At 66.8% G+C, this 9,936-nt stretch overlaps 2 protein-coding genes across 2 annotated transcripts in view; one reads left to right on the plus strand and one right to left on the minus strand.

Annotated features, from left to right (window-relative positions):
- Positions 1 to 2,200: 2,200 nt before the first annotated feature.
- Positions 2,201 to 6,279, minus strand: MNEG_0250 (sulfite reductase (NADPH) flavoprotein alpha-component; the record flags this gene model as incomplete). Its single annotated transcript, XM_014051252.1, has 7 exons — positions 2,201 to 2,980; positions 3,258 to 3,422; positions 3,675 to 4,136; positions 4,474 to 4,688; positions 4,929 to 5,232; positions 5,496 to 5,556; positions 5,837 to 6,279. 7 exons carry the CDS (start codon positions 6,277 to 6,279, stop codon positions 2,201 to 2,203), a joined length of 2,430 nt encoding a protein of 809 aa, XP_013906706.1.
- Positions 6,280 to 6,700: 421 nt separating this feature from the next.
- MNEG_0251 (manganese transport protein) overlaps positions 6,701 to 9,936 on the plus strand; it is a gene marked incomplete at both ends in the record, with an annotated part of 8,377 nt that continues 5,141 nt past the window's right edge. Inside the window, 8 exons of the mRNA XM_014051253.1 lie at positions 6,701 to 6,772; positions 6,952 to 6,970; positions 7,281 to 7,423; positions 7,845 to 7,938; positions 8,279 to 8,582; positions 8,864 to 9,018; positions 9,229 to 9,368; positions 9,549 to 9,673. Coding sequence (XP_013906707.1) covers positions 6,701 to 6,772; positions 6,952 to 6,970; positions 7,281 to 7,423; positions 7,845 to 7,938; positions 8,279 to 8,582; positions 8,864 to 9,018; positions 9,229 to 9,368; positions 9,549 to 9,673 — 1,052 coding nt within the window. The remainder of the gene's footprint in view (positions 6,773 to 6,951; positions 6,971 to 7,280; positions 7,424 to 7,844; positions 7,939 to 8,278; positions 8,583 to 8,863; positions 9,019 to 9,228; positions 9,369 to 9,548; positions 9,674 to 9,936) is intronic.

The raw sequence follows: 9,936 nt of genomic DNA on the forward strand, positions 1-9,936 counted from the left end.
GGCTGGGGCAGGGTAGGAAAGTGTCGAGGTTGTGAGGCACTGACTGATTGGGTATCCAGAAATGACGGACGTGGGGTGCATGGAGGTGGTGGGGGCTTCTAATTGAATGACTTTGTCTGTGTATCCGCGCCGCGGGCAGGCGCGAGTGGGGTGGGCGGGAGCATGCCCTGCAGCTGCGCGGAGTGGGACCTGGCTGCAGCGAGGTCGCGGCGATGTTGAGGGTGGGGTTGCGAGAGGAATTTATACAGGGTTGGCAAGGCGGGGGGCCTGGGGCACTGCACAGGGGTGTTGTGTGAAGCTTGAATGGGCGCATGCCCGTTGGGATGGAGGGGAGGTGGCACGATTTGGGTGTGAGCGTCTGGGGCCTGGTGTGGCAACTTGCAGCCCGCCCCGGCGAAATCGTTGTGTTGGTGTGTGTGCGTAGGGGCGGGGGTGGCGGTGCAGGGGTTGGCCCCTTGTAGGGAGCCACGTCCAATTACGAGTCTCGGGGCCCCCTAGCTTGCAGGCGCCGATCACAAGGCGCCGCTGGCGCCCCCTCCGGGCAGCGTGGCAGCTTTCTCCGCCTCTCAGACCAACCGCCAATAATCCCCCCCTCCACTGCGCCGCAGGTGCGCGGGCTGCGGGCGCTGTTTGACCACGTGCTCAAGAGGAGGGCCTGGCCCACCTGGGACGCGTGAGGTGGCGGCAGCAGGGAGGACGGCGACGCCACATCATCTGGCACATCATGCACGGACAACCCACTGTACTTGACATCGATGGGGAGGGGACGATGCCCCACTGCCTCCGCCGTTGTGTTGGAATGCTGGCTTTGCAAGAGCGCATGGCAGGGCATGTGCGCGCATGCGGGACAGCCCAGCCCAAGTACTGAGAACCCAAATATGAATACAGCATGTCTTGCGCGGGCACAGGTCCAATTCATGCCTTTGCTTATGCTGCTGTCGAGCTGCAGGGCGCTGTTGTGCATGCCACTTCCAATAATCAGTTGTTGGTTGTGCTGTCTGTGACTTTGACTTTTTCCTGTAGTTGTGGCGCAACCAACACCACATTATCTTGCAATCTGGCACTGTCACACATCTGTTTCCTGATGCCTCACCTGAAATGTAGCACCTGAGTTGTCGTGCTGATGAAGACTACGGGGTGGGGCCAGTGGTGGTTAAACTAGACAGTGCCTGACCTGGCTGCAAAGCTTTGTGGGAGGGTCCTGGTTTTGCAGGCGCGGATACGCGCAAGCAGCCGCAGAAGGCCAAAGGGCACCGTTGCCGCTTGGGCGCGCAGGTTTCGTGACCTCTGCCGCCGCCGCTGTGTGTGTGAGGTCGTGGGGGCCCACCTGTATACGCGCGCCTCAGCTGGGGTGGCCCGCACTGCGTGCCCCACCAACGCAGCCACTTTGTGCCGCGTAGGGTGCCGCGTGCGGCCACGTCGCACACCGCCAGGGCCGTGTCCAGCTGGCCGCCGCGACCGCCACCCGCAAATTGTGCCTTGGATTCTTGCATGCCCCGCTGCCTGCAAGCCATGTACACTGGGCCCATGGCCCGCGGTCACTGCCCGTTGGGCCGCAGAGTTCCCTGATCGTCCACACACCCCTCTGCTGGCGCCCGCAGTCGCAGCCGGCGCCTCTCTTGGCGCCGTGGTGCGCTGCCTGCACTGGGGCATAGGAATCCTCCAGGTCTGCGCCGGCCCCGCCCATCCAAGACACCGTTGCCGCCGTCCCAACCCCTGCCCCCTGCTTGCGTCGGGGGGAAACCACTATCCTGCATTTAGCGCCCCGCCCGTGCTGCTGCCAGGCACGACACGCGTTGAGAGTTACACCCAGAGCTTGCGCAGGCCAGCTCCCCCAATCCAAATTAGCGCGAAAACAGTTTGTGGGAAGCACAGGCCGCCCACGCCCGCTGCGCTAAGAAGCCATGGGGCCTGCACACAACACACGCCAGCACAAGCAACGCACTCAAGCTTGGCGCCCGCAGGAGCGGCCAGCTATCCAGCAGGCCCCGTCAGCGAATAACAAGACGTTCACAGTCAAGTTGGTTCCCGCTGCACGGCAAATGTGATCGCTAAAGAAGATAGCGTGGCCGGGCCGCCCTGGGACATCGGCAGCTGAGCCACGACCACGGGCCGCACGCACGCGTGTGCTGCAGAACCAACCGGCAGCGCCGAGCAGCGGCACGGGCCGGCGGCAGTTGAGTGCCCCCAACCCTCACCCTCAGCTGAACCACACATCCCTCTCGTAGCGGTGCTCCTCCGACAGCCGCTGCAGGTAGGCCCGCGCCCCCGCCTCGCCGCCATCACCCCCCTCGCCGGCGCCCGGCAGCCGCGCCGCGATGATGCGCAGCAGCGCATGCTCCACCGCGCCCGCCATGCTGTTGGCGTCGCCGCACACGTAGAAGTGGGCCCCAGCTTCCAGCAGCTCCCACACGCGGTCCGCGCTCTCCTCCAGCCGCTGCTGCACGTACACCTTGGGCCGCCCGGGCTCGCGGCTGAACGCGGTGTGCAGCTCGATCGCGCCGGCCGCGGCCCAGCGCTCGAGGTCCGACCCGTACAGGTAGTCCTGGTCGCGGCGCCGGCAGCCAAAGTAGAGGACCGTAGGGCCGAAGCCCCACTGCCGCTGCTGCCCCTGGTCGCCGCTGCCCGCGACCACGTCGGCGGCGCCGTTCATCGCGGCACCGTTGGTGGCTTCATACGCGGCTGCGAGGCTGCCGTTGGCGGCGACACCGTTCGCGGCGACGCCGTTGGCGGCCTTTGCCTTTGTGTGGCTCTTCTCGCCGCCCTTCTTTTGCTGCTGCTGCTGCTGCTCCTGCTGCACCTCGGCATCTGCGCCGATGGTGGCGGGGTCTGCGCCGGCCTCAATGAGGCGGTGCACAATAAAGGACCGGAAGGGTGCGAGGCCGGTGCCCGGGCCGACCATGATGACGGGGGTGGCCGGGTCCGGGGGCAGGCGGAAGTCGGGGTTCTTGGATATGAAGACGGGCGCCACATCACCCAGCTGCGGTTGGATAGTGTCAGGGTGGGGTGGGGTGGGGGGAGGCGAGAGCAGTGAGGGGAGTGCCCAAATTGCTGGCCGCCTCCATCATATCAATTGGGGGCTTTGTTGAACAGCACAGGATTGAGCTGGATGATTGAAACATGTCAACATCACTGCCCCCTTCTGCCCGCCTCCATCTCCCAGCAGTGGACGCGTGCCCCACCCAGTCAACCACAGCGGCCCCGACTCGGCGTTTCTGATGACCCCCAAAACCACGCCCGCGCCCTGCACCGCGCACCTGCGTCCGCTCCGCCACGAACGTGCTGCACACGCCCACGCGGCCGGCCCCCAGGGCCTCGTAGCGCACGACCGCAATGGTGGCCTGCACCCCCTGGGGGTCCTCCAGGGGGGAGCTGCTGATGGAGTAGAGCCGCGGCTGCAGCTGGCGCAGCGCGGGCAGCAGCTGCGGGCATACGCAAGTTTGGGGGGGAAGGGCATGGTCGTGCCGGGGCGCCGTTATGTTGGGGCATGAATGGCAGCACTCGCTTTTTGCCACAGGTTGCTGGTTGCTGCATTGACAGAGAACAGGAAAGCTGCACAGGCACCCCTCGAGGCGGGGCCGCGCAGTCATGCACTGCCAGCGGCGCGTTGCGATACATCAGAAGCAGCGGAGCGGCGCACAAGGACATGAGAACTGCCGGCGTCGAGGCTGCACCTGCTCGTGCGTCAGCGCCGCGGCCCCAAAGTCCTGGATGACGTCGATGACGTGGCGCGGCCCCAGGTAGGCCTCCAGGGCGCCCTTGTCACCCAGCAGCCGCGCCAGCTCAGCCACCTGACCCGCCGCGCTGCCGGCCGCGGGCCCCGGCGCAGCGGCCTCGCCGCCATTGGCGTGCGCAGCAGCATCACCGTTGGCCAGGGGGCCGTTCGCAGCCGCCGCCGCGTCGCCGTTGCCCTTGAGCAGCGGCAGCGCCGCCTGCAGCGCCCTCAGCAGCGCGTCGCCCTTCGGGCTGCGCAGGTCGTAGCAGCGCGCCAGCGCCGCGCGCAGCGGCATCGAGGGCGCGCCTGTGGCGCCCGGGATGAGTGTGGAGTGGGCCTCTGGCTCCTGGTAGTGCCAGGAGGGCACTGGGACGGCCTCGTCCCCTGAAGCCCCCAGTGCGGCCAGCAGCTCAGACACGGCCTGGAGGGGGGAGGGGCGGATGTTGTTGAGGCCCGCGCGGTTGAGATTAGGGGCAGTGCCCATCATCAAGGACAGGACGGCAAGGCTGCCATTGGGGGGAAGTCCCTGTCAGAAGCCGTGGCCCCGCTGCCGGCGCGGCGGGTGCCCGCCCCTGTCGTGGCAGCGAGGGCAGGGCGGGAGCGCCGCGCCGCCGCCCTCGACGCAGCTCCCAGCTCCCTCCCCGTTCCCCCTGCACAACCTGATCACACCAGGCCCGCCTCATCTGCGCCCACAACCACTCCGCGCCCCGGCCCTCAAACCCAGTTCCACCGCCCACTCTGCCAGCCCAGCCCTGCACCTCTGCGCTGTTTGTGGGGTACACCCCCAGGGCGTCCCCTGGGGCGTAGGCCAGGCCAGAGTCCCCCAGGTCCAGCTCCACCCGCACGGTGTCCTTGTCAGCCGCCTTGTCAGCGATGACGCAGAGCCCCTGCAGCGCCCGCACCGGCGCGAAGTAGGGCCGCGCCTTGGAGTAGCGCTTGGCGGCGGCGGCGGCAGGCGCTGCGCTGGCGGGCGCTGTGCGGGGTAAAAGAGGTGAGGGTGATGGTGAGGGTAATGAACAGGCCGTGCTGGGCCGAACTCAGGAGATCACATTGTGGTTTTCGGGAACGAGTCTGCTTGCTTGTCACAAACCAGGTGGTGACGACAGCCCGTCCTCCAGATGGGTTTGGTGCTCAGAGCCGACTACACCATTGCGGACCCCGCCCAGTCTGCCCTTTGCCTGCGCCCCTTCGCCCCCTCCCGCCCCGCTCTCACCTGCGCCGCCGCCCGTCTCTGCCAGGCTCTTCAGCCCCAGCCCCGGCAGCACCCCCTGCACCACTTCGATCCAGCCGTCCACCGCCCCCCAGTCCTCCTTATCAACGTCCACCCGCGCCGCCAGCTCCCGCGCGCCCGCCGCCGCCAGCGCCGCGTCCAGCTGCTTGCCGCAGCGGCAGAAGTGCGGGTACGACTTGTCCCCCAGCGCCAGGACCGAGTAGCTGAGGTTTGGCAGGGCGCCGGCCTTGCCGGCGAGCAGCCAGTCGCAGAAGTCGCGCGCCTCGGTGGGCGGCACGCCGTCGCCCTGGGTTTTGAGGGGGGGGTTAGGGCGTTGCGTGGGGAACGGTGTCGTCAGTGTGCGGCACGCGCCTGCCTATTGTCTCACGCCAGGTGCCCGAGTTGACTTCCCACACGCCCTAGACAAGAACCACACGCACACACCCAGTTACACATGCGAGTATGTGCGCACACACACACGTGCGCGCACACTCTCAAAAACGCGCACGCACGCACGCACGCCAACACAGAGAGAGAGCAGCGCGCCTGTGTTGAGCAGGCGATCAGCACGGCCTGCTCTGCTGCCAGGTCGTAGCCCTCCGGGTGGTCCGCCATGTTGACCAGCCGTGGCCTGCGAGGGCGGGGGTTGGGGGTTGACGGCGAGGCCGAAGACAGATGACTCCACGAGGGGTCAGCCAGTCGGCTGTGCATAGAGACAGCGGCGACAGCGAGACAGGAGCAATCGCACCCCAGTACCACTGCTGCTGCTGCGCATGCCGTGCGCGGTTGGACCCAAAGAGACGGGCTGCTACAGCCGCGATCGCGCCATCCGACGCGTGCGAGTGCCGCTGGACACACCCGACGGGGGGGGGGGGGCGGCTGCGCCGTGCTAGCTTTAGACGGGGGCTCACCAGAAGGCGCCGCCGGCCTTCAGCTCAGCACACAGCTTTTCTGCGATTTCCTTGGAGAAGCCGTACTCAGTGCCAAACAGCACCGCCACGCCAGCACGGTCGAGCGGGGCCGCCTCCTCCTGCTTAGCCTGCTGTTCAGCTGCCCCTGGCGGAGCGGCGCCGCCAGCCACCGCTGGCTTGACGCGCAGGAAGGAGTCGAAACCGGTTGGATCCGCAGCCGGCGCCGTGGGGAGGACGCGCAGGAAAGCATTGAAGCCGGTTTCGTCGCGAGGAGGGGCGGCACGCGCCGTTGGCGCTGCCAGGGAAGAGGGGTCGGCCAGGAAGCCCGCAAAGTCGGTGTCATCTGCGGCGCCGCGTGGCTTGGGCCGAAGGGAGTAGTACGTGTAGACGCCGACGGCCGCGCAGCCCGTCCAGAGCCACCAGGATCCCGTGCTGGTTGTCATGGCGCGCGATCTCCCCTTTGAGTGGCCACCAACCGGCCACAGCCCTACTCAATTGTAAAGTAACTTGTATCTACGAACAAAGTAATGCGACCAAAGCGCGATCAATTGCATGCCACTCACCCGGACCTTGTCACCAAAGATCAAGGTGCATGTACGGTACGTCGAACGCAAAGGACATGCGCTCAAGACATGAGTATTACCTCATCCGTTGACTTCGACCAACCGTTAAATATATCAGATCGCACGTCAAACCAGCGCCCTCTGTCCTTGTTTAGGGCGTCATATTGAAACATGGCGATGTGTGGGATGCCCAAGTTCGCGGCAGCGCCCATCCCGCTGGACCTCTGAATCCCGCAGCAGTGGCGCGCTGCCCGAGCTTGTGCTGTGCGCGCGCGCCTCGTCGGCAAGCGCAGCGGCGGCCATGGCGCCGCAAGAATGGGCTGCGGGCCTGCGGACAGCGGCAAAAATTATGGGGCCAGCGTTTTTGGTGTCGGTGAGTGGGTGTGAGAGTGTTCAGCCTCACCAAGGGTTTTGGGCAGGTGCATGCCAGTGCGGACTACTGCAGTGCCAGCGCTTCTCCCTGTGCATGAGTCAGCATGGCAGCCAGCCAACCTGCGTGACCGCCGCGCCGCGTCATGCCCCGGCCCGCCTCTGCCTGCGGTGTTTCTGCAGGTCGCATACATGGATCCCGGTGAGGGCGCGGCCGGTAAAGGCAGCTTCGGTCGCAGGCTCACCCGCACTCTCACGCTGCAGAGCCCAGCACAGCCCAGCAAACCGCCCGCATCGCCGCTCGCGCTTGCGCTTGCGCTCGCGCGGCTGCTCCACCCCAGGCTGTGGGCTCTGCTCTGACAGTGCAGGGCCCCACGCCGGCTTGTTGACAGCGCAGCAGGGCCGGCAGAAAGCGGACGGAACAGTCCCAAGCGTCGTGCACTCCCGGCTGCCGCTCGCCGCACGCCGCACTCACAACTTGCGCCTGCGCCTCCCCCCGACCTCCGACCCAGGCAACTGGGCCGTCAGCATCGAGGCCGGCAGCCGCTTCGGGTACCAGCTGGTGTGGGTGGTGGTGCTGTCGAACCTCATCGCCATCCAGCTGCAGACGCTGGCCGCGCGGCTCGGCCTCGTGACGGGCAAGAACCTCGCGCAGGTGCCTGCGTGGGCCCGTGGGCGCGCGTGATGCAAGCGGACCACATTCATTAGCGTCCTGGCGGCAGTTGCTGGAGGCGCGGGGTGTGCATCACACGGCACCTGAGCATTGAGCCGTCGTGCAGACACGGGCCGTCGTCGCGCCACCTAGGTGCCTGCGGCAGAAGCTAGCATCCCTCTGCGCCTCTTGGGCAGTCCGATGCTTCAAACGCTTCTGCACTCCAGTAGCCATTTGGACCATCCCTCGGCCCTTTGCCGTCACGACCACTGATACACACACGCGCACATGCACACATACACTTGCACACGTACACATACACACTCACATGCGCGCACACCCACTTACACCCACACCCACACTCACACTAGCACTAACACTCACCATCATCCACACACCCGCATGCCCCCTCACCCCGCACCAGGTGTGCCGTGAGTCTTACCCCCCGTCCGTGTGCATCCTGCTGTGGCTGCTCAGCGAGATCTCCATCGTGGCCCTCGACGCCACCATGGTCGTGGGTGAGCCGACAGTCTGTAGCCTAGATTTAGTAGCTACCGAGTCGAAGCCAGCAGCCTAGAGTCGGCTGATTGTCGACCACCACTCCATGCTGCCCCGCTCCCGGCTGCGGCTCCATCGCACTGCCAGCCGTCCGCCCGCCGCCGCCCGCTGGTTTCGGGCAACGCACCCAGCCACCGGCAGCTCAGGTCAAGCGAAGCCGGCACCACCCCGTGGCGAGCATGTCGTGCCTGCAGACAAACGCGACGAGTGTGCGGCGCTCTGATTCCCGGACCCACCGCCGCGCTAAGAGCCTCATTCACTTGTTTCCCCCGGACCCCGCGCCCCATGCGCGCTCTTCAGGCACTGCCGTGGGCCTGAACCTGCTGTTCAAGCTGCCCCTGCTGCCCGCCATCCTGGCCACTTCCCTGGACGGCCTGCTGCTGCTGCTGCTCGTCCCGCGCCACGCCGTGCGCAGCAGCGAGCTGCTGACAGTGGGGCTGCTGGCGGTGGTGGTGCTGTGCTTCATCATCGACCTTGTGGTGTCGCAGCCGCGGCTGGACCTCGTGGTGGGCGGCCTGGTGCCGCGGCTGCAGCGCGACAGCGTGGCCACGGCCGTGTCCATCGTGGGCGCCAACATCATGCCACACAGCTTCTTCTTGCACAGGTCGGGTCCAAGGGGGGCGCGCGGGCAAGGGGTGGCGGCGCCTCAAGCGGCAGTAGCAGTCACCTGCAAATTTGATCCCCTGCCCTTGCAACCCTGGCTTTGCGCTCATATCGAGCGACGCAAAGGGAAGGAGGCACACCCGCCGCCAACGCCATCGTCCGCAATCACCTGTACACCTCCTTCCAACACAAGCTCCAACACCTGACTGAACCAGCTGTTCAAACTTGCTCTCCCCTCGCTCGCCGCCACGCCAACACCCCGCCGATCAACGACCCCCGCAGCGCGCTGGTGGCGGGCCAGGCGCGCGGCCAGCCGGCTGCCGCGCTGCGCGACCTGCTGTGGTTCAATGCGCTGGACGTGGCCTGCGCCCTGGGGGTGGCGCTGGTGGTCAACGTGGCCATACTGCTGGTGTCGGCGGCCACCTTCCACCAGGCCGGTGGGTGACGCGTTGCCAGGCCCGAGTCGGCCTGAGGGCTGGGGTGAGGGGGCACTTCCTCCACTGGTTTCGGCCTCTTGGTGCAGCACCTCGCCTCCGCTTGTGCGAGGTGTTTGACGCACCACTTTGCCGGCTGTCAAGCACCCAAATCTGCGTGTGGTGCTTGATGCGTCACCCTCCACCGCACCTTCTCCCCCGCACCCTCTTCAGGCATTGTAGTGGAGACCCTCCAGGCTGCGCACGACATGATGGAGCAGACGCTCAGCAGCAGCGTGGCGCCCGCCGCATTCGGCACGGCGCTGCTCTGCGCGGGGCAGCTGTCCACGTTCACGGGCACGATCGCTGGACAGGTGTGTGCGTGTGCGTGCGCGGATCTCCGTGCGCATGCTTGGCACCATCAGGGTGTGCACGCCCAGCATGGACACAGGGCCCGCTCTGCTGAGCACCGCAGGCTCTGCTCCTCCCAGGGACCTCTGATGCTGCCCCCAAACGCAACCGCCCCTCCTCCCCCATCCCCGCAAACGCCCCAGGTGGTGCTGCGCGGCTTCATGAACGTGCGCCTGAGCACCCTCACGCGCCGCCTGGTGACGCGCATGGCGGCCATCCTGCCGGCCGCCCTGCTGCAGGCGCTCTGGGGCGACAGGGGCACCTACAAGTGAGTTCAGGCGGCGATGCAAAACCAAGCGTGAGGCCACTGCATATTTCAAGGCCTCTCGGCGGACAGGAGGCTTCGTCCTTGGCCTGGGCCAGGTTCAGACGCCATTGCAGGCGCCAGTGCAGACGCCATTGCCGCCGCGCAAGCAGCGCGGCGCGGGGGTTTTGCCGGCCCAGCTGTCCCCTCACCAACAGGCCCCCTTGACGACGCATATGCCCGTCACTCCCCACACCCCCCCCCCCCCCCCCCCCCCCCCCCCCCCC

The sequence above is a fragment of the Monoraphidium neglectum genome (genome assembly GCF_000611645.1).
Source record: "Monoraphidium neglectum strain SAG 48.87 unplaced genomic scaffold scaffold00018, whole genome shotgun sequence".
Lineage (NCBI taxonomy): Eukaryota > Viridiplantae > Chlorophyta > Chlorophyceae > Sphaeropleales > Selenastraceae > Monoraphidium > Monoraphidium neglectum.